The sequence below is a fragment of the Physeter macrocephalus genome, chromosome 10, assembly GCF_002837175.3.
Source record: "Physeter macrocephalus isolate SW-GA chromosome 10, ASM283717v5, whole genome shotgun sequence".
NCBI lineage: Eukaryota > Metazoa > Chordata > Mammalia > Artiodactyla > Physeteridae > Physeter > Physeter macrocephalus.
Window position 1 is genome coordinate 58412401 of NC_041223.1, and position 25451 is coordinate 58437851.

Consider the following 25451-nt stretch of genomic DNA (forward strand, 5'->3'; position numbering starts at 1 on the left):
AAAAAAACCCCAAAGTTAGCAGAAGGAAAGAAATCATAAAGATCAGATCAGAAATAAATGAAAAAGAAATGAAGGAAACAATAGCAAAGATCAATAAAATTAAAAGCTGGTTCTTTGAGACGATAAACAAAATTGATAAACCATTAGCCAGATTCATCAAGAAAAAAGAGGAGAGGACTCAAATCAATAGAATTAGAAATGAAAAAGAAGTAACAACTGACACTGCAGAAATACAAAGGATCATGAGAGATTACTACAAGCAACTCTATGTCAATAAAATGGACAACCTGGAAGAAATGGACACATTCTTAGAAAAGCACAACCTTCCTAGACTGAACCAGGAAGAAATAGAAAATATGAACAGACCAATCACAAGCACTGAAATTGCGACTGTGATTAAAAATCTTCCAACAAACAGAAGACCAGGACCAGATGCCTTTACAGGAGAATTCTATGAAACATTTAGAGAAGACCTAAAATCTATCCTTCTCAAACTCTTCCAAAATATAGTAGAGGGAGGAACACTCCTAAACTCATTCTACAAGGCCACCATCACCCTGATACCAAAACCAGACAAAGATGTCACAAAGAAAGAAAACTACAGGCCAATATCACTGATGAACATAGATGCAAAACTCCTCAACAAAATACTAGCAAACAGAATCCATCAGCACATTAAAAGGATCACATACCATGATCAAGTGGGGTTTATCCCAGGAATGCAAGGATTCTTCAGTATACACAAATCAATCAATGTGATAAATAATATTAACAAATTGAAGGAGAAAAACCATATGATCATCTCAATAAAGGCAGAAAAACTTTTGACAAAATTCAACACCCATTTATGATAAAAACCCTCCAGAAAGTAGGCATAGAGGGAACTTACCTCAACATAATAGAGGCCATATATGACAAACCCACAGCTAACATCATTGTCAACGGTGAAAAACTGAAACCATTTCCTCTAAGATCAGGAACAAGACAAGGTTGCCCACTCTCATCACTATTATTCAATAAAGTCTGGGAAGTTTTAGCCACAGCAATCAGAGAAGAAAAAGAAATAAAAGGAATCCAAATCGGAAAAGAAGAAGTAAAGCTGTCACTGTTTGCAGATGACAGGATAATATACATAGAAAATCCTAAAGATACTGCCAGAAAACTACCAGAGCTAATCAATGAATTTGGTAAAGTAGCAGGATACAAAATTAATGCACAGAAATCTCTTGCATTCCTATACACTAATGATGTGACTATACTACCCAAAGCAATCTACAGATTCAATGTAATCCCAATCAAACTACCAATGGCATTTTTCACAGAACTAGAACAAAAAAATTCACAATTTGTATGGAGAAACAAAAGACCCCGAATAGCCAAAGCAATCTTGAGAAAGAAAAACGGAGCTGGACCGAATCAGGTTTCTGGACTTCAGACTATACTGCAAAGCTACAGTAATCAAGACAGTATGGTACTGGCACACAAACAGAAAACAGATCAATGGAACAGGACAGAAAGCCCAGAGATAAAACCACACACATATTGTCACCTTATTTTTGATAAAGGAGGCAAGAATACAATGGAGAAAAGACCGCCTCTTCAATAAGTGTTGCTGGGAAAACTGGACAGCTACATGTAAAAGAATGAAAGTAGACACTCCCTAACACCATACACAAAAATAAACTCAAAATGGATTAAAGACCTAAATGTAAGGCCAGGCACTATCTAACTCTTAGAGGAAAACATAGGCAGAACACTCTTTGACATAAATCACAGCAAGATCCTTTTTGATCCACCTCCTAGAGAAAGGGAAATAAAAACAAAAATAAACAAATGGGACCTGAAAGCTTTTGCACAGCAAAGGAAACCGTAAACAAGATGAAAAGACAACCCTCAGAATGGGAGAAAAGATTTGCAAATGAAGCAACTGACAAAGGATTAATTTCCAAAATTTACAAGCATCTCATGCAGCTCAATGTCAAAAAACAAACAACCCAATCCAAAAATGGGCAGAAAACCTAAATAGACATTTCTACAAAGAAGATATACAGATTGCCAGCAAACACATGAAAGGATGCTCAACATCACTAATCATTACAGAAATGCAAATCCAAACTACAATGAGGTATCATCTCACATCAGTGAGAATGGTCATCATCAAAATATCTACAAACAATAAATGCTGGAGAGGGTGTGGAGAAACGGGAACCCTCTTGCACTGTTGGTGGGAATGTAAATTGATACAGCCACTATGGAGAACTGTATGTAGGTTCCTTAAAAAACTAAAATTAGAACTACCATATGACCCAGCAATCCCACTACTGGGGTTATACCCTGAGAAAACCGTAATTCAAAAAGACAGGTGAACCACAATGTTCATCGCAGCTCTATTTACAATAGCCAGGACATGGAAGCAACCTAAGTGTCCATCGACAGATGAATGGATAAAGAATATGTGACACATATATACAGGGGAATATTACTCAGCCATAAAAAGAAAAAATTGAGTTACTTATCGTGAGGTTGATGGACCTAGAGTCTGTCATACAAAGTGAAGTCAGTCAGAAAGGGAAAAACAAATACTGTATGGTAACACATATATATGGAATCTTAAAAAAAAAATGGTTCTGAAGAACCTAGGGGCAGGACAGGAATAAAGACATATAGATAGAAAATGGACTTGAGGACATGGGGAGGTGGAGGGGTAAGCTGGGACAAAGTGAGAGAGTGGCATGGAAATATATACACTATGAAATGTGAAATAGATAGCTAGTGGGAAGCAGCCACATAGCACAGGGAGATCAGCTCGGTGCTTTGTGACCACCTAGAGGGGTGGGTTAGGGAGGGTGGGAGGGAGACACAAGAGGGAGGAGATATGGGGATATATGTATATGTATAGCTGATTCACTTTGCTATAAAGCAGAAACTAACACACCATTGTAAAGCAATTATACTCCAATAAAGATGTTAAAAAAATTAAATATATCAATGTTTCTCAAATTGTTGTCAGTAGACCAGCAGCATCATGATCCCTTACTAACTTATTAGAAAAAAACTCTCAGGCCACATCCCACACTTACTAAATCGGACGCTGGGAGTAAAGCCAGCAGGCAGTGTTTTAACACATTTACCTAATGATTTTAATGCACACTAAAGTTTGCGAACTACTAGACTAGGTTGTGATATTATAGGAAAAATTATCTCCCAAATCACAGCAATTTAACAGAACAAGAGTTTATGTCGCATAAAAGCAAGGTCTGCTGTAGATCTAAATAATTTCCCAAGGCAGCTCTCTTTGATATTTTGGCTCAGCATTTTGGGATACTTCAAACTTATAGCACAATTGATATGGCAAGGAATGAGTAAGCTGGAGAATTAAGTAACGGGCAATTAAATGCTTCCACCCAGAAACGAGCAACACTACTGCTCACATTTCACCAACTAACGCAGTCCACGTGGTCACACCTAAATTCAGGGATTAAGGACCTTCAATCTCCTGGGGTCTAGAAGTAGAGATAACCACATACTGGTAAACATTAGTAATGCATATCACAATTAGCTATGTTTCCTTTTCCAACTGCAAGTCCCTGAGTATAAACCCAGAGTTACTGAGTAATAGGAGTTGGCCTAGAAATATCTAGTTTTAACAGTAGCCCAGGAAATCCCATTATCTGTTATCAATTAAATTTAAGAACCAGTGCTTTGGATTTTAATTTTAATATCTGTTATATAATTAACTTTGTTTTATCAAATGGAAGATGATTGAATTTACAGAAATGCAAATATTTATGACAAGTAAAATAATGTCTTTGGTTATTATAAGAAGGCAAGGAGAGGTATATATTAGGCTTTGTATTGTCATTAGCTTTTACTAGCCAAGGCTCTATTCATGACAGGATAGATTTAATACATGTTTAATGTATTTATGCAAAAAAATTCATTTCCTGAGCTTCTTTTGAATCACTGAAATATGAAGAGTGGACATTGTACCACGTCCAAATTGGAATAATTCTGCCATAATGATATACAATTAGCCTGTCTAGAATTTGGGTGTTAACTCTTTCTTGCTTTCTCTAAATGTTTGTGTCTAGAGGACTCTGTCCCCAAATACAGTTTACATACCTTATATTAAAGCAAGATAAACATTTACACAATGTTCAGTAGGAAACAGAAAACTGTTTTAGAAGGCAGTCGTGTTCACCTGATATATAATGAGTGTTTAACCTAGGTTTTAATCCATTCAGGATCTCAATTTTTTTAAAAGTGTTTCTGATACTGAACCAATTTATTTTTAATCAAGTATCCAATAAATGATCTATTACATCTTGCAGAAATGAATATATGTTAGATTTATTTCTTTTCTTCTTTCCCTGAAGTCTTAGCTCAATTAAAAATGAATCCTATCACTATTTTATGGGTGAATGCTATGGACCATAATCGCTACTAAGTAATTCATATAAAAATGAGCCTCTGTGTGGAAAAGTCTCTACACTGAGTTATTTTTAAAGAAATGACATTTCTATTGCAAAGAAGTAATGGAACATACACATATATAACCATATATGTACATATATACATAAACACATATACACATATAAAAAAATGACAGATGTCACAAAAATCTCTTTCAATTTTCAGTTTCTCAAAAAACCCTTCTCCAAACTAAAACAAACAAAAAAAACTGCCTTACTTAGAATTCTTTATCTCTTTCTCCCTTGGTTATTTTTTTACCTTCTTGCTTTTCATCTGAAATACTCTTGCTTCAGAACTCCCACGACATATTTCCTCAGCTCATTCAAGTCCTAGCTCAAATTTCGCCTTCTAAATAAGGTCTCTTCTAATAACAATCCAACTTAATATTGCAGTACTCCCTCCTTGGGCTCCTTATATGCCTCCCTTGCTTTATTTCTCTCCATAACACTTATCACATTTGATGCTATATATATACATATTTATTTTGTTATTGTTTATCACTCTACACTAGAATGCAAACTCCACAAGGCAAAGAATTTTTGTCTGTTTTGTTCACTCTTGTACTTCCAGTACCTAGAACAGCAATGACACATAGTAAATATTTGATAATTACTTGTGAACTAAATAAAGAAATAAGTTATTAAAAAAACAAAGGAAGAAGCAAATAAATGGATGAATTAATTATAAAATATTTAGAGCTCTTAGGTTCAGGAAAACATCACCTCTGCTAAATGGGTCATGTGAGCATGCTGAAAATTGTACTATAAAATTGATGATGAACTATTTTATCAACTAAACTCTTGCATCATACAAAGAATAGAAATACCAACTCATACAGGTAGAAGTCAGGGAAGGTTACTTCACAAGTTTACTTTGTAAGAATATTTAAGGTACACCTGAAGGTGGTGAATAGATCACCAAATGAGAAGGGCAGAACAAGCTGAGAGAACAAATTGTGCACAGCAAAGAGACTTGAGATAGCAGAGCATGATTGGTAAGTGAGAACTACAATTATTCAAGGAAAGCTGTAGCATAAATATTGAGAGAGGAAATACCAGGGAAATAAAATCAAAGGGGCACAAGAGTGCCAATGATGAAGGCTGCATGTGTCATGCTGAAGAATTAGAACTCATTCTTCCACGAACTGAGGAACCACCAAACAGCTTTAAGCCTGGGCATCACATCACCACATTGTCATTTCTAAAAACACCATTTTGTCTGCATCAGAGACATGAACTTAAACAGGGTAGAGGGTAGAACATGGTCTAGGTGGTTTATGATAAAGATGTTAACTAAAACAGATAGTAGGGATGGAGGACAGAGGTAAATTTGAGAAATGTGAGATAAAAATGAGAAGTATTAAGTGATCAGTTGGAAATGAGGGAAGAGAGAAAGACAAGAATCTAGAATGACCACTAGGAATCTGGCTGGGCAACTGGATAAAGACGGAAACCTAGGAGAAAAAGCAAGTTTTGGAATAAAGGTGATGAGTTTGGCTTTTGTTATGCTGGGTTAGATGTGCCTGTGGGACATCCAAATAAAGATGATCAGTGGGTGGCTGAATCTCTGAGTCTGTCACTTGCTAGAAGCACCTGAAAATGTCCAGCAGTGAGTCTACAACATACAGGCAGAGAAAGGCATGAGTGAGATGGAAGGCTTTAGGGAGAGTGAGGTAAACAAGTAGAAAACAAGAAGAAGCCTGGGAATAAAACCTGAACAGCATCAGCTTTTAAGGAACAGAGAAAGAAAAAAGAGTTTAAGAATATGAGAAGGGGAATAAATGGCTGAAAAGAAGGACACGACAAGGAGAGAATGATGGCACAGAGGCCAAACAAGGAGAGTTTTAGTCTTTCACTGAAGAAGGGAGTAGTCAAAATTGTCAAGAGCATCAGAGAGATAATTTAAGTACTATCATTCCCCTACACTGCATAGAGAAGGAGACAGACAAGACCAGGAAAAGGTTAAGGGAAAAGTAGTTACCAGAATGCTCACGCCAATATGTTCCAGATTTAAATATAGAAAACTGGCAGTGTTTGGTCATCACCAGGGAATTATTCTCAATTTATGATTTTTTTCTTTCCCAATAAAGGCAAATACCACTGATCATTGAAGTCTGGTACAAGTCCTGCTTCTTCTATTTCTTTAGACCTACATATGTATTTATTTCACTCTCTGCAGAAATATGAATTGTATGATTGTTGTGGATTAAAAATTTTATTTTTGTCTTTTATGGTTGGCAATATTTTAAAGATTTTAAAACTTAGAGAAATAATTAGTTCTATGAATATGTTTAAAAATACTATTGTGTAATCAAAATTTAAGTAATAATATTACAAATAATTTTGAGGCTTGCTTAAATGGAAATAAAGAACCTATGTTCATGCAAAACCAATATGGTGGAAACACTAATACACCAAGCTATGTAATCAACTATATCCTAATATTTAGGTCTAACTCATAATTGCTAATTGTATTTGCACTTGGAATTAGAGAACTTGAAGCTATTTCCACTTGGAATGAGAGAACTTGAAGCTTTGCACTTAGAACATATAACATATAATCATCTTAGATCCAAATTACCCCACTCCTTGAAATAAAATTAAAATTATTTGGTTATATGTTTTATAACACAAAAATTGTTATATTATTCAAAAGTTAGTATCTTCTAGAAATATATTTTTTTCACATCAACTTCTACTGAATTATTTTATTTATCTTATTTAAATATAGGTGCAAAATAAAATAAAATAATATTTTACTCTTAATTGACTTTACATTTTATTAAACTAACTCCAAAAGCACACACAGATGTATCTAGAACATAGTCTATAAATAGAATTCATTCAAGTTAATAAAGTTAGTAAAGAAATCATTTCTGCTTTTGCTTAGGATAAAGGCTCTGGCCTTTTTTTCTTTTTCATACCATGGAAATTAATCAAAGCTAAGTTTGTTAAACATTAATATCTAAAAAAAAATACTGATTTTACTTCATTAATTAAAAAAAATTTACATTCTCTACCCTAAATTCTTTTTTGGCCTCTCCCGCTGCGGAGCACAGGCTCCGGACGCGCAGGCCCAGCGGCCATAGCCCACGGGCCCAGACACTCCGCGGCATGTGGGATCCTCCCAGACCGGGGCACGAACCCGTGTCCCCTGCATCGGCAGGCGGACTCCCAACCACTGTGCCACCAGGGAAGCCCTCTACCCTAAATTCTTATCATGTCTATATTCATCTCTACGACTGCCTACTCACTAGCATAACTGAATTTTTTTGACCTACCATGACCTAGTTTTTTGTCAATTGTCTTCATTTCCTCATATCACAAAGGAGTCCAAATGGAGAGCAGAGCAAAATGCCAATGGGAGCATTATATGCCCATACTAAATTCCTACTTTTCAAGATGGATTTCCACCTCCAACACCACTGGATGATTCTGAGGTGCTTCAAGATTAATGTGTTAAGAACCAGATTTATTATACCCTTTCCCACATTTCTTTTTCTTGTTTTCCTTTTTAGTAAATGTGCCATTGATGAGTAGCCCAGACCAGAAACATAGAGGTCATCCTTATTGTCTCTGTCTCCATCACTTCTCCACTTATTTGCTTACTAAGTCCTACAATTTGTATCTCCTAAATCTTCCTAGAATTCTCTGCTTCAAAATCATTCTGTCAAAACCTCTTTAACTGAGACTATTATCTTGTTTTCAACTTGACTAATTCAGAAATTCTCTTGCTTCTGGTCTTGTCCTATTCCCTACCATATCTCAATAGCCTCAATGCATTCTCCACACTGGTGTCAGAGAACCTTTACCAAAATCGTTCTGATTGTGTCATTCCTGTTCTTAAAGTACAATAATGACAACAAAATGAACCAAATCAAAACACAATAATGACCATTATATCACAGTATTTAACAAAGTGGTTTCTGCAGTTTACTGACTTGGGTCAAAATCCAGACCTTCCTTTTACCTGCTATGAAAGCTTGGGAAAATTATCTCAACTCTCTGCATCTAAATAGTCTCATATTTTAAAAAGTGGGACCAATAACGATTCCTTTTTCTTAGAGTATAGTAAGGAATAAATGGCACATAGCACATGGCATTTCTATTATTGAGAGTTTTAAGCTCCTACTATGTGGGCACCATGAGGCTCTCTGTATATCTCACTAATCATGGCAACAATCCCCTGATGTATATACATTATCTTCAGTTTACAAATGTGTCAACTCAAGTTTTTAAAGTCAAGTAACTTGCTGAAAATTACACAACAGAGCCAGGATTTCAACCCGTAGTCCAGTCAGTGGCTATCCCTCTCTCTATGTTCTTTTTTGATTTCCTAGGAAAGGAACTGAATGGGTGTATGTCCATCCCTGAGGCACTCAACGGTGGTTTGGAAAGCAGGTTCACATCATGCAAACATAAATGGTACTGCTGTAACATGCAGATTCCAGAGCAAAGGAGCTAGTAAAAAGCTCTTTTTTTATTTCTCCTACGTCCTATTTTCTCCTAAAATGACCTCGGACAGATTAATTAATCCATTGGAGCTTCTTTATCTAAACACTGGATATAATTATAACTTTTTATGCATTCATTCCTTCAATATTTATTTAGGTATTTCCATGAGCCAGGTAATACCTAGGTGTTAGCGATAGAATGGTAGGCAGCCTTACGGTCCATCCTATTCAGATGTGTATTTGATTGAGTGGAAAAGTCAGCCAAGAAAAGTCATTCATAATGTGAGGAATGTTCTCATAGGGGATGGTCATGGGAGTACTGCAGTGCTATGGGGATATGTTGAGGGAGACCTGTTCCAGGCTTGGGAGCTGGGGGTCAGGACAGTCTTTGTGACATCTAAGCCAGATGGTATGGATGTGTGTGTGTGTGTGTGTGTGTGTGTGTGCAAATACACACGTGCATGTGTGTGGGTGCTTAGTGGGGAGGAGGAGTCGGGGCCAGAATGAGAGAAACAGGTGGACTGGACAGTACTTTCAGAACCTGAAAGAAATTTAATGGCTCAATTTGAAAGACCTAAGTGAGGGATTTAGACTCAAATATCATTGGAGAGGTACAGGGACTAGATGAAGTCAGGTCTTGTAAGCCTTTCAAAAAAATTTTAACTTTATCCTTAGAGCAAGAGAAACTATTAACAACAGGACAATGGGTCAGAATTGCATTTTTTTGTTTGTTTGTTTGTTTTTGTGGTATGCGGGCCTCCCTCTGTTGTGGCCTCTCCCGTCGCGGAGCACAGGCTCCGGACGCGCAGGCTCAGCGGCCATGGCTCACGGGCCCAGCCGCTCCGCGGCAAGTGGGATCCTCCCAGACCGGGGCGCGAACCCGGTTCCCCTGCATCGGCAGGCGGACGCGCAACCACTGCGCCACCAGGGAAGCCCCGGAATTGCATTTTTAAAAATGACTTTAACTGCAGTGTGGAGACTGGACTAGTAGGGAAACTGTCAGGAGGCTGTTAGTAATAATCCAGGTGAAAGATTTTGAGTTAAGAATTAGTTAGAAAACATGAAAGAAATGAACAGATTTGAGAGTTCATAGAGATGTAGAATTAACAACCATTAGAGCTTGATTGTGGGACTGAAGAAAGGTAGGAATCAAGGAAGATGTTCAAGTTTCTGCCTTGGGCTGCTGGTGGGCAGAAAAGCCAGTTACTGGAGGAAGCAAGGATAGTGAAGTGTTAACCTGTTTCCCTAGAATTGTTTTGTTTTTATATAATTGTTTTGAAGATTAAATGTAATAGTTTATATGATAGCAACTACCTCGATGCCTAGTGCACCAGAGCTGCTTTCTGTTATCATTTCAATTCCCTTCTTCTCTTTTCCAAAGTTGTACCAGTAATTTAGTAGCAAAACTGGGACTAGACTCCCAGGCTTCTGTTTACCAGTCCAGAGTTCTTTGTTAATGGACTGCTGATCTATAAACAAAGATGAAACACAGGAATTTTAAAGCAAATATTCACAACTTATCCTGGAATTGCTTACAAGCTGACAGCTATCCAACTTATTTTTAGTTCATTTTTAAAATGAATCATATGTTCCAAAATGACTGACAGAAACACAGTTTTGTTTCTGAAGCCAATTCTTTTCCATCATTTTGGACATCATTCAGAGGTATAACAGACTTTCAGGGTGTTTAAAAGCATTCATCCACGACAACAACAAATGCTAATTATCATAAAAAATAAACAGCTCCTGTTAACATCGTTCTAAGAATTTCTCCTACTCCAGCACTATATTTCATCTACCATCCCATCTGTTTTGGGGGTGGGAACAAAGACTGGATGAAAGTATAATTATCATGTATCAAACTGGACAACACAACAAAATAGAAATGAATATAAATGGGAGGAATAGCATACATAATGAATCTGGAAAGGAAAAAAGAAACATATATAAAATGCATACTGCATCATGCAGTAAACAGCAGATACACAAGTTCATAATGAAGTTATTTGTTTGTTTTTTGGGGTTTTTTTGCGGTACGCGGGCCTCTCACTGCTGTGGCCTCTCCCGTTGCGGAGCACAGGCTCCGGACGCGCAGGCTCAGCGGCCGTGGCTCACGGGCCCAGCCGCTCCGCGGCATGTGGGATCTTCCCGGACCGGGGCACGAACCCGTGTCCCCTGCATCGGCAGGCGGACTCTCAATCACTGCGCCACCAGGGAAGTCCCATAATGAAGTTATTAATGTTTATCTCATTGGGTATGAGGTGGATTTTTCTCCCATTTCAGTTCACAGTCCTAGCTGTCATCAGATTTTCTCCCACATGATCAAATAGTCATCTTGTTCACTTGGGACGTTTACAAATTCTCTCTGTTAAGTTCTGTTATTAAAATTCCGCCTTGAGACTTTTAAACATATCCAAAAATACAAAAAAAAAGCCTACTCCTATATATTTATGAATTCATTTCAAAGACAATCTTCTATCTATCTTAGAGTCAGTTCTATCCCCTAAAATATCAAGAATAGCAAAGTTCTAAAAGTGTGTTAAATTAAAAGGCCAGTTACAAACACAATTATTTCATTACAAATAATATTAAAAACATGAACAACCACATATCCCTAAATAGAAATTAGAAGCTCAAGAGGGGCCAGGAGTTTGTTTCTTTTACTGGCATATACTCGCACCTGGTACTGTCCCTGGAATGTAGCAGGGGCTTAAGCAATGTTTGTTGAATTAAATATTGCATAAAATGGAGCATTAACATGCTTTTTTCCCCTCAGAGGATTTTTAAGGCATACTTACTCTATGAATAATTCTGTAATGACTCTAGGTTAGCATTCATATTTAAATAATCAAAGACTTTTGGAATATCCAAGTATTGATGTTACCTTCAAGTGATAGTAGTGGTAAAGTTTCTTTTAAATATTAGCTTAAACTATTTTAATAAATGTAATCTTAGGTCAAGTCTCCGTTAAAAGTATATACATCTAATTAACTGACTATATTTATTTCTCTACTTAAATTTGTCTCAATGATATAAATATTTAGAATATTATTCAAAGCAAAAAATCAACTACATATGAAACATTACTTCACCAAACTATGATGTGACCTTGATCACAAATCCCATTATCTCTTTATTCAGTCACTCAAGAACAACATATGTGAAGTAAAAATGTCAAATACACATACATACAAACAGAATAATGAGGAAATGTGGTATATCATAAACATTTTGAACATTTGCCAAATTTCTTTCTACTATGAGGAGTTTTAAGATAATAAGAAATAAATATATAATATCACATGTATAACATACATATATATGTATAACATATATGTGTGTATGTATACCATGTCTATGTGCATATACTTATGAGGATATGTGATATTTAGTCAGAATTCACCTGAATTATATCAGAAGAGAAAGGAGAAGTAAATAAACTATGGATTCATGCATGTGTATTCATATTTGTATATTTCTATATATGACCATCCATAAACATAAGTGGACCATTTTGTAACTGAGCATGCCCTGGAGTATCACGTTACACACCCTCAGAGAAACCATTCACACAGAACCTGCCATTCATAATTTGACATATAGAACTTTACCAATGATGGAAAAGTAATGATTTGGAATATAACAATGCAATAAATTTAATAGGTCTAATTTAAGCTTAAAAACACATCAAAGGTACTTAGGTTATTTTTAAGGGCTTTTATTGCTGTATTTCTAAAGTTAAAATTTTTAACAAATATTTCACTTTTTTAAATCAAAAATGCAAAATTACACTATTAATGTGTATTTAGACTTACTCTTTCTTATCCCAATTTTTAAAATTTTTCAAATTATTTACATTATTTTTTCAACCCTATAACTCCCTGTTCTCTGTTCTCTTGGGAGAGTTCCTATCTGTCAATTTGCAAATGGTCAATTTCATTGGCAAAGGGACTAATTTCTGCACATAGTTCTAAATACTGCATTTATAAACAAAGTGAGCTCCTGGTGTATTGGGGGAGAATTTAAATTCAAATGAATTTCAATTTTGATGTAAACATAAAAGTATAGTGAAATGTTCTAGAATAAAATATTTAAAAATCTAACTTAAAGAGCACTATTTAGACCAGTGATAAACATCTTAACGTGAAATTCCTTATCACTAGGTAATAAAATAGTATGCAGTTCCTTTATCAATATAACTTCCAGGGAAATTAATACTTTATTTTTACTGTTTACATTCTTATATTTCTGAGACTTGTTTTTATCTGATACCTCAAAATAACCATTCATATATAAAATAATAACATACATTAAAACAAGAAAGCACAGACCACCTCTAGCCAGCAAATAATCATTTAAAGACATGGAAGTAAAAACAACTTAGTAAATACTATTTTCCAAGTCCCTAAGCTATATCTACAAATGAACAGTTCCAAAAACTCAGAGTATTTCAATGGGTACTTTAACGTGCTATCCAGAGATAAAGGTTATTACTTTTCACACACATTCTTTGCACATAAACAGCTATAGAAAATGCTAAGGCTAAAGTCTGAATTTCTTTTTTTTTTCCCCTGGACTTCTTGATAAGCTTCAGTGACAGCAAGTTATGAGGCTTTACTTTGGGAGACTACCCTGAAATTAGTAGAAAAATTCTTTGAATGAATATTTCAATATTATATTTCATATTATCTCTATTCTTCATCCAATACTATGGTTCACAGTAACATCCTTCCTAGAACAAAAGTGCTTATTTTACGAATATAGAAAAAAAAGTGTATGATTTTATTCTTTGTTTGGACGTATGAAATTAGTGTTAATGTTTCATTTCAAATGTTTTCCTTCCCTTAATTAAAAAAAACACACAAGAAAAGATCAAAAACAAACAAACAAAAAGAATACAGTAAGAATCTCGAATAAGTTTCAGAAAATTACCTATATTTAAAGCATAGACGCAAAGGCTACTGATTTTTCTTACCAGTGCTGTCATCATAGACAACTGTGACAGTTTTCCACTTGAAGAACTGCACCAAGTCCAAAATGGCACGGCTGAGTGAAGAGAAGTCTGGGTAGAGACTGACATAGAAGGAATCTTTGTTGTCTGACACCTGGTGCTTCCAGCGGGTCTGGATGTGGGGAACCCCCAGAGCATTGCAGATTGACTGCACTGCATTTGCTGAAGAGCTGTGTGAAGGCCCGAAGATGGCAGCCACCCCAAGAGACAGCTGATCACAGGCTGAAGAGGAGATAGAAGTCTGTCAATAATGAGAGGAGAGATACCAGTGTGCCAATATTACCACATTATTATTGTTAACCCAAAGGGATCATCTTGAAGGAAGATTTGTCTTTAATATAACATCTGTATCTAGCTGATTTTACATTTTGTCTAACTCCAAACATTTTCAGTTTGTTACAAGGGAAATTCACCTAGACACCTACAGCTCAATGTTCAAATAATTCTACAAATAATGTCAAGGGAGGGGAGGAGGAGGAAGGAGAAAGAGGGGGAATATCGTAGGATTTAAGGGGAGAGTGTTCATTTTGGAAGAATACTTCATATCGGGGAATAGTGTTCTTTCCCAAATTCACTGGTCATTCTCTACAATTTCAAATTCTTAATCAGAAGCCATTTATCTTCCACTGCCCATCCAAAAAGCTATGGCTACACATAGCTAAGTATCTGCAAATATCTGATGATATAGGTCAAGCGGTACATACAAACACCCATACAAAACCTGACATGAGTCATAGAGGGTGATTTCATAGGGATTAATCTCATTGAGTAGGAAGAACATCAAAGTATGTAATTAAATAGATAAGTATTTAATCATCTTTATTTATTTGGCTTTTGGATACTATAAGTCTTCTATATTGTACTGAATTACTTTTTTTAAGTTTATATTGGGCTGGCCAAAAAGTTCGTTTGGGTTTTTCCGTAACATCGTATGGAAAAACCGTGAACGAACTTTTTGACCAGTCCAATGTTTACTTGTAGAAAAGTTTACTCACATCAATAATAATTACAGTAATTAAGAGAGACATAATTAAATCAGAAGGTATTCAGATGGGAATAGAAAGACTGTGACGGGACTTGAAATTCTATAGGGTACACTAAAGCAACTGGTAAGTTCGGGTCTAGAAAGTCAATAGTTATTGGAAACATGAAACTCATCTTTAAATATTTGAAGATCTGGCCTGTGAAAGAGGCTAAAGTTTGTTTCATTTGACTGGAAAAGGAAGAATTAGGGCAAATGTTTAGAAGTTTCTCACAAATTTTGATACAATTTAAGGGAAGTAAGAAATGTTCAAAAGTGAAAATCTGCTCCAAGAGGCAATGGTTTGTATATCCCTGCAAATATTTAAATATGACTAAGGAGAATTGTTATTGGGATTTAGGGATCAATTAGGTGTTCAGATTTAATCCCTCAAAAATAGTTTGTGATTCTACTGTGCAAAATTTTCTGATATTTTCCTTCAGCGATTTTGCCACATAAAATACAATGTGATGGACGGATTCTTAAGCATAGAGATATTTAATAAATAAATTGTAGTTGGAAAAAAAGCAGTTTACACTTTCTTCAAAAATTCAATATGATATAAATAAATAATTTTTGAATTATTTTAATTCACATACATTGAAAATAAAAGATCTTCCTTCTCCAGATTTTTGACAAGTCACAAATCAAGAAAGTTAAAAACCACTGTATTAGTTTATATAGAACTTTTTGAAGTGTGTTCAAATAAGAAATAGAGTTTTCAGGTATCAGAGGAGTCACTTAAAAGCAATGTATGATTCAAACAATAATTCAAGCTCTAGTGCATCAAAGTTTATTTATGGAGCAAAACAGTATTATCTACTAAAAGTATAAGACCATATATCAGTGAAAATGTTTACATTTAAACATTTAACTTATATTCTTACCTTGGAAAAATTAATTTTTAAAAAATTTTAAGAATGTCCAAATTTATTATTTGTTATTTTGTAATTAGTCATAAATATCAGTATTACATATATATTTATTGAGGCCCCATAAGATTCAAAAACTATGTTAGATCTCTCCTTTATATTATCTTTTTATATATTGCTGTGCCCTCCAACCAGCAATAGGTCGACAAGCAAGAGCTTCACAAGACAAGCTCCAAACCACGACATCCACCCTTTTAAACAACTCACAAAGAAACTTATTCATACGCTTATTTGAGCTTTTTCAGTTTCAGGCCAAAGTCACTTAAGGAACTGGATTCCCAATGGATTTTTAATGGGTGACAAAATTTGTAAATCCTTTTTAATATTTTGAAAACGAAATGAGTTTACCATCTCATAATTTTGCTAAGATAGTCCCAAGATAGTAAGCTGTTTGTTGTTAGAACATTCTAGTCCACTTTTTTTCTATGTTGCTACTTTGAAGTCACCATTAAGAAATCTATTAATATTATATTTATACTGCACTCATATTCCATATTCTTTGGTCTAAATTATTTCATTTGAGACAGAGCTTCTTCTTTCTAATGGAAATAATCATGAACTATGTCAACAATCAAATGCACGTGTCTTGCAGTTAATGGCTTATTTTGCAATTATGATGGCACATGTAGTATTTCACAATAACCTTTACCCTTTTTTTCAGCCTTCAAAACCTTTCATCACCCTGACATGGTTCTGAAATGTGGAAACTTATTTTTATTCATAAAGATATGAATTCAAAGGGCAAGCGGAACATAGGTTTTGATAAACACAAGTAAGCTGGGGGAAAAGGATACTTTCATCTCAAGAAATATTGTACCTTATTAACTGCCATTAATATCAATGAGTTTAGAAGAAATCTGTACCAAGTTAGAATTATAAATAATTATGTACATTTCTATGAATGTAAGGTAGCTAATAAAACAATATTAGCATTACAGAAAAGCAAACATTGTTTAAAAAATATGAATTTAGAACAAATGCTTTCTAAGTCCACTCCTTTAAGAAAATCTACTTTATGAAATTTAATTTCTGTTACACGAATGCTAAATATGCAAAAGAAAAGATCACCTACTTAGACAAAGTAAGCCTATGAAAACATCTCTCAAAACATATTTATTACTAAAACTGTTTGGTTAAAATAATGCCTTGATAATAGTTTCTCTATTACCTTCTTTCATATATGTATTAAAGTCATATCCCAGAAAATTATATTTCTATTCTTATATTTAAAACACAGTTTTACAAAATAATAAAATAAATAAAATTCATAAGGTATTTTTATTATTTCTTCATATAATCTGGTTTTCATATCATTAGCCATTTATTTTCAGTCACAAAAAGAAACATCAAGTGGTTAAAAAATGGGCATAGACTATACACAAATGAAAGGTTGTTCAAGTTTTTCCAATTAAGGTTAGACTGACTTTTTGAAGTCATTTGGAATCACAGAACTTTCAAGGTAGTCAGAAAATTGAGACCACAGTAACAGAGTGGAATTGACATATAATGCAAATAAAAATGTAAAAACTGATTGTAAAACATCGTAAAATCCACAGATGGTATTGTTTTATTTTAGAAAGTTCTTAAAATAGGAATAGTTTAGTAGCAAAACAAAAGGATTAATGGGGAAAAAAAATTTTCACTATCCCAGACTTCACTGCATTTCATGTTATAAGCAATTTTTTTCAAGAGGTAATCATATCACTTTACCTTCCCTGATAAAATTTATGTGCAGTTTGAAAAGAAACATTTGCATGAAAATATTCCTAATGACTTATTAATTACTTTTGGGATTAAGAAATCTCTTAAGAATAGCTGAAAATTTGAATTCCAGAAAACATACAGTTAAATATCTATCAATTACCTTTCTTGGATGCTTCAAAACTGTCATAGAGGTTTATCTTCTGGGTGTCATAGGTTAGGGTGGTATTGGGCAACAAGGTTCTGTTTCTGTTGATTGTGTTCACAGCAAATCTGAACGCAAGCTCCTCGGCCCCCATTGGGCCAGATTCCACATATTCAAAAATACCACCTGGCAAAGAAAAAAAATAATCACACAGTTCTTACAAGATAGAGAAAATCTGGGAAGGTTTCTGTACCTTTATGTATGCATTTGTGCACTTATGTGTGTGTGTGTGTTTGAGTGATTTGTCTAAGTACATGGAGTTTGTGCTTACATTTTCTATGAATTTGAATATTTGATATGTGCCCTTCAAGATAAATCCACACTGGCAAAATTTATTTGATATTGCTACCAAAATTTACCAGGATTTGAATATGATTTTGCCTTTTTATTTAGTAATTGCTTCTTTTAGGGCCTAGGTATATATAGATCTTGCCTTAAGTACTGAACATTAACCCTCAAAATTGCGCACACAGTTAGAAAATAATCAATCCTCTATATTGATATAAAGCTATAAAGTTAGCATTGGGAAAACTGTATTAAATTTGTCTCTATTAATTCAGAAATCAGAATTCGTTAGCATAATTTTTATGGCACTTACAGTGTTAAAAGCCCAAAATACTTATTCACTTGCAAATTCCAGCATCTTGCAAGAAAAAAGGACGAAGTAGCATTTTTCTATTTGTTTTACTCTAAATCCTTTTTCAAAAACCACTTGACATTTTTGAAAGATAACTCTCCCAAACAGTGCAAATCCCTTAGTCAGTGAATAACACTGCAGCATATAATTTTGGCCATACAATGTAGACTATAATTTAAAGACACGTCCTTTCCATTTGTCACCTTCCACCAGCTGTGCCTCAGTCCAGTTCCCTCATTCGTGTCCCAGCCTTGACATCATCTCTCTCTTTTCAGTTATAAGTGACCTGACTGGGACCTTTGTCTCCAACAGAATCTCTTCCTTATTGTTGCTTTGGTGAATGGAATGAAAAAGGGAGCACCTGAAAGCTGACACCCTCCAACCTCTGTCCTTAGGAAACCAGAACATTAAAATTAAAGAACATTTATTTTTCTCCCTTTCAAATTTCACACCATGTGCTCTCAGCATCATCATTCACATATTAAACTCTCTTGAATAAGGCATTTCCACAGCTTGCAATCCATATCTCATCAAAAATCTTTGGACACATGAATGTCAGGTGACTATACTATCAGCAAACTACCTATTCTAAATTAGTAAGAAGTCATGGTATAGTAATAATTCCCTTAAATGTGAAGAATTAGGACTCAGAAGATACCACAGTGATTGGAAAAATTTATATTCAGGAAGCATTGGAAATTTGTCATTTTACACAGTATTAGAAATGTTTCTCTTATTTTTTCAACTAATTTGATGGTGTAGTTACAGAACAATCAACTGTGTGAAACTGTACTCCAAATATGTTTAAAATCTTTGGTGACTTATGCTGAGCAGAAGGATATTAAGTATTTACATGCCTAATGGGTGTCAAGAACAAAATTAGATGTCTTACATATGTGGAGGAGAACGGTGGTATGAGCATGGATTCTGAAGCCAAACTGGGTTCACATTCTGGCTCTGCCACTTGTAACCCAGGTAAATTAGCACAGTTGCTTCAATCCTCAGTCTGAGTTTCTTCATCTCTAAAAAAGGTATGATAATGGAGGCTACTGCATAGAGCTGTTGTAAAGGGCAAATGTTATCTCATAACAAGTCACTTCGAATCAGTGGCTGCCATAGACCAAACATTCCATAAGAGTTTAAGGTTTCACTAAATCTTCAAAGCAACCCCAAGTGGTAAAATTTTACAGGAAACAATACTTTGGCCAAAGATAATGCAGCTTATCAAGTGATAGAGCCAACATTAGAATCTGTTCATGCCTGACTCCAAAGCCCTTGCTTATTCCACTACAAATTAGTAGTTTTCTTCAAAATTTCATTCAGGCAAAATATACAGAAATTCCTAAAATGTGAGATATGATGACTTTAATAATAATATGTAATCAGAATTGTAAGATCTTATATATGGAACAGAAAAATAATTGAGTAATTGGAAAGTACTTAACCTTAATCGGGAATACAGAATCAATTTTAGAAATGCAAATCTGAAGTTATTTCTTAATGGCAAAATAAAATGGAAAAACTATATCTACTTTCCTTAGTTCAAATTTTAATTTGAATGTGGTATAAATACAAAATAAGGATACAGAAATGGTCAACACATGATGATAGCTGGTTAAAACTTTCCTATCCTTCACCTCTCTTCAAAATAACAACCTACTTTGAAAATTATGTGTCAGAGTCTTCTAAAATTGAAAATACACCAACCCTGTGACCCAAAATTTCACTCCAGGCTATATACCCAAGAAAAATGTGTATACATATTCATGACAAAACATGTACAAGAATATTCATAGCAGCATGGAATAAATGCATCAGTGACAACTACATTCAACAGTAAGAGGTGAATCTTACAAACGAAATGCTGAAAGGAGTCAGACACAAGGGAGTATTGCTGTATGATTTCATTTTTTAAAAAGTTCCAAAAATGGTGTTGGGTGTAGGTGCAGGGAGGGTGAATGATGGGCTTCTGGGCGCTGGTGGTATTCTGTTTCTTAACCTAGTTGCTTGGATATATATTATTAAGGCTTTACACTATGATTTGTGCATTTTGGTTTACATAGATCATCCTTTAATAAAATTTTACATTAAAAAACAATTGCATAGGGCTTCCCTGGTGGCGCAGTGGTTGAGAGTCCGCCTGCCGATGCAGGGCACACGGGTTCGTGCCCTGGTCCGGGAAGATCCCACAACGGCCCGTGAGCCATGGCCGCTGAGCCTGCGCGTCCGGAGCCTGTGCTCCGCAACGGGAGTGGCCACGACAGTGAGAGGCCCGCGTACACGTACCGCAAAAAAAAAAAAAAAAAAAAAAAAAAAAATTGCATAAAAGTGCTAAGGCTTTTCTAAGTTTGATAACAGAAGCAGTAAAAATAAGGGCAATATTGCTGAATGTAATTTGAATATTTGAAAAAATTCATAATCAAACTCATTAAAATGATTAAAGGAATATGAAGAAAATATATGAAAGTATGTTAACTAAATACAAACATAATATATTAGAGAAAAAGGTTGGTATCTTCAATATAAAATAATATTAACAAGAAATGTAATCACTCCAATGGAAAAGTGGCAAAGAATATGAATAGATAATAAATATTACATGCAAATAATGAAGACATGAAAATGTGCAAATATAGAAAGAAGAAAGATTAAAACAATGAAGGAATTTTTACAGATCAAAATTATGGAGGTATGAGAAAAAGTACAGTTGAAAAGGAAAATAGATACAAACTTTCTTGAAAACTTTTTGTTAATCTATCAAGCTTTAAAAATATCAAACACTTGAATCTGCTAATTCTACTTATAGGATGTAACCTTAAGAAAACTGTGGGCGATTTAGCTACAAGGGTGCTCACTTTGCTCATAAGAACAATGTAATTAGAAATACTCTAAATATCCAATGGGAGGGGATTATTTACATAACTATGGTACATTTAATTAATAAAATACTCTGCATCTAGCCATTTTTATTCTATAGAAGGTATCTGATGACAAAACATGCTTTATAAGAAGTTACAATTTGTACTTATGCTTAACAAAGTATTAAGTGTGGTTCATTTTAGATGATAGGCATTTGATTAATTTTCTTGTGTCCGTTTTAAATAGTTAACAATGAACCTGTGTTAATCTTATAACTTTAAAAAAAATGAATAAAATATGTTTTAAAATGAAGCTAGAATATTAAGGGATAGCAGAGAACAGGAGAGTAACCAGAGATAGTATGATATTTCAGGATGTTTATGCATTTGTTTCTTTTCTAATGAGAAAGACAACATATTTATATGATGGGGGAAAGAACCAATAGAAAGAGAAAGTTAAAAGACAGAAAAGAGAGGGGATAACTCATGAGTTATAACTCCTCAAGAGCCAAAGAGGATCAAATCCAAAGCATGGGAAGTAGGCTACGACTTGGATAGGAGGACACCTTATTTACTCAAGCCATGAGGCAATTCTCTGTAATCTGTTGATGTGACGATGAGCAGAGAACTGAGAAAGTACATATTTCAGTTCTTTTCTTTATGAAGTAGAAAATAAAAGTTTATACATTTGATTCTCTGAGGAAGAAATCAGCTATTTTTATTCTAAAAGTATATCTTTGGTTTTAAAACTTCCTAAAAAAAAATTGAAAGGCAAAGCATTTTTTCCATCCATTCTTAGACCTGCAAAAGGGTAGTTGTTCACATGATTTTGAACAGGGCTTATTCTCTTACCTTGAGAAATAATATTTATTTCGTGCTATGCACCTCCTATACAAGGTGTTGGCTTCTAGACTTATTCTTTTTATTATGAAGTGTCAGAATTGTATGTAGCATTTCATAAGCATGTGGTACATGAAGACAGAATTGCTACCCTAAGGAGTTCACAAAAACATGTTTCGTGGATAAAATACATTTCAGGGTAATAAAGAACATAGAAGAACTATATGATCCTAAAGCAGCATCTTAGTAATCTATAATTAAGTGTTTCCAGAGACTTGTTCCAAGATTCACACAGTTTCACATTTTCAAGAATCTATAGACCACTTTTTCTCATTATCATCACATTCCCTAGTTTCTATTGGATACAAGCAAAATTTCACTGCTTTCTTATACATACCTTTGGCTTTCTGAAATTTAAAAAAATCATATAAGATAATCATTCTCACAATTTTATTTTTGTTTGGTTTAATTGTTTTGTCTCTTTGTTTGTTTTAATTTAGGAAAGACCATCACATCTCACATAACCTCTGTATCAAGCGATAGGTCTGCAATTCTTTCTCTAAGCTTATAGTAAAAGTTAATAGTTTTCATCATTCTATAAGAGGCTTGTAAGAGAAAAAAGAGAGAAACAGAATAGAATAGTCTTTTCCATAAGCAGAGTTGCCCCACTTTGTTTAGCAGATACAGAATCCCAAATGGCAAGGAATCCCTCATTTACACAGAACTCACAACACTGCAACTTTCCCTATCACAGGCTCTGATTCACAAAAGAACACTACCCAAGACTTGAAATAAAATATTTATATTAGTCAACTGCTAAAGCTTATCCATTTCTTTTCTCTTTTAGGTCCATTTTAACTACTACTGAGGATTGTATGACTCATAAACCTGTGATAGATGTGCCAACCAATCTCACGTCTAACTTCTAAAACTGTTCAAATAGGTCCTATCATAAAGTAGGTACAATCAGTGTCTTACAGACATTCAGTTCAATAAAGGAATCAATGTTGTGAATGATACATCATCTGTTATCCTCTCAGAAGATATGCTGTTTCTTTCAATCAACTTTTATAATAACCTTATTTTCTATCTAAACAAATGCAAAAGATGTCCTCCTCATTTTAATTTTCTACAAATCCTTATCCAAAGGATAAAATCATCTCTTTCTTTCTCTCTCTCCACTATGTGAGGATATAGAGGGAAGGCAGCCGTCTGCAAGCCAGGAAAAGCAACCTCGCCAGAAACTAAATTTTTCGGACCTCGATCTTGGACTTCCCAGCCTCCAGAACTTTTGGTTAAAAAAATGTTGGCCTCATTTACGTCAAGGAGTTGCAGGTCCAAGAAGAGGCTGTTTGGACGAACAGAAACCCAGCTTGCTGTTCAACAACTTTAATAAGATTGGTCCTTAAGAGTCTTCCTTGGGTGCTGGCTGGATCAGTTTCTGAGTAGCTACAGCTTGAGGAATCTTCCACTGGAGGCGACATCACATCAAAGTTAGAAGGATCCTGTCCTGCATGCCCCAGATCTCACTTTTCCGAAGTTCCAGAAAGAATGACCAGCGTCAACATCATCACAGCACCAACCCCTAAACCCCCAAGGTTTAAAAGACACAATAACATCCCAGAGCCAAAGGCAACCACCGGAACAGCCTTCCCTCTGAGCCCCAATACCCTTTGGTCCAGAGCTGCAAAGTTAAGAGCCTACTCTGGAGATTCAGTAAGAGGTGGTGAGGACTGAAGAGCACTCACCCCATCAAAAGAAAAGTTCAACTTTTTAAGATGCTCTGCTGACTTAACTCATCAGAATATACCCACTAGACCACTAGTGAGCACTGCATCAGATGAATGTGCTTCCTAAGGAAAAGCCTAGACCCCTCATGTTACCGTGGTAGAAGTTTTGCTGTCACACACAGCCACTAACTGGGGGAGATACGAGATGGAAGACAGAAGACAGATGCTCCAAGGCTTTCCCTGGATGCTAATAAATTCGTCCCTACTAGCCAGAACATCTCATCTAAGAGCTTAAAATGCTGTTAGAAGAAATGTCCCCAGTGGTTAATTTCACACACAGATTAGCACAACCTGCAGAGGGGGTAGAGGAAATCTACCACCCACACAGGCTTCCTTTATCAGGAACACTTTCCAAAGAACACTTCCATGACAGGCCAAAATTCAGAAGTATATGATGGTGGCACATCCAGGCCCATAACGTTCAGGTTCATTCATATATCCCTTTAGAGAGCACCTCTGACCCCAGCACAAATGGCATCTCACCACTGACGGTGGTCTTTGTCCAGGGACACAGCCTCTACAGGATTACAGGCAACTTTGAACAAAATTCAGAGCCTGGCATGATGTGAAATGCCCAAGCCACAGCCACAGGTGAACAACAAAAACAGGAACAAAAAAAGATAAAATCATCATGTTTCTTTATTAATATCAATGGTCATTTAAAGAATGCCCTGGATATTAAATGACATTAGGGAATTATTTGTTTCTTTTTTCTCCTTAGGAAAAATAATGATATCGTTTATGTAAGAAAATATCCTTGTTCTTAGGAGATCCATGATGAAGTGCTTAGGTGTAAGGCATCACAAAAACAAAAATGGAAAAACGTTAACAACTGTTTAATCAAAGTGGTGAGTATAGGAATATTTATTTCATTTGAATTTTTCTGTATATTTAATAATTTCATAATAAAGTTTGAGGGAAAAAGAAAAAGGACAGGATAAAATAAAACTCCTATACTTATCATTTTGTTATTGCTGCATGTTTTTAACAGATGTCTCAAAAAGACCATTAAATCAATCTGCAAATATTTATAAAAATACTCACTATGTATTAATACTAAAATTGTACTATTATTGTAAATGTAAATGATACAGGAGTCTAAGAATGACACAATCAATTAATTATCTCATCTACCCATCCTTTGGATATTCGGATTGCTTCTAATACTATCGATACATATGTGTCTCTGGGAATGGCAAACCTGCTGCTATCTAAAACTTCTTTCTTCTCTGGAAGAGTTCTAGCACAAAGATCTCTCATCTATTAATCCATCATTTGCTCCCTGAAGCTTCTAACCATTTGCTCTGATTAGAATAAATTTAAGCCGAGTTTTCACATGATCATCTTCCAGAATTTGAAAACAGATACCAAGTTCCTACTATATTTCCTTTTATCCAGGTTAAAACTTTTTTTTTTTTTTTGTGGTATGCGGGCCTCCTTCTGCTGCGGCCTCTCCCGCTGCGGAGCACAGGCTCCGGACGCGCAGGCCCAGCGGCCATGGCTCACGGGCCCCGCCGCTCCGCGGCACGT

General features: G+C 35.1%; 1 protein-coding gene across 6 annotated transcripts in view; it reads right to left on the bottom strand.

Annotated features, from left to right (window-relative positions):
* The window catches only part of GRIK2 (glutamate ionotropic receptor kainate type subunit 2), a 677382-nt gene that overhangs the window by 407100 nt on the left and 244831 nt on the right, over positions 1-25451 (bottom strand). For all 6 annotated transcript variants that reach the window (XM_028494615.1, XM_028494616.2, XM_055087599.1 and 3 more), the window contains 2 exons: positions 17755-17922; positions 13902-14159 (listed from right to left, as the gene is read on the bottom strand). In XM_028494615.1, coding sequence (XP_028350416.1) covers positions 13902-14159; positions 17755-17922 — 426 coding nt within the window. The remainder of the gene's footprint in view (positions 1-13901; positions 14160-17754; positions 17923-25451) is intronic.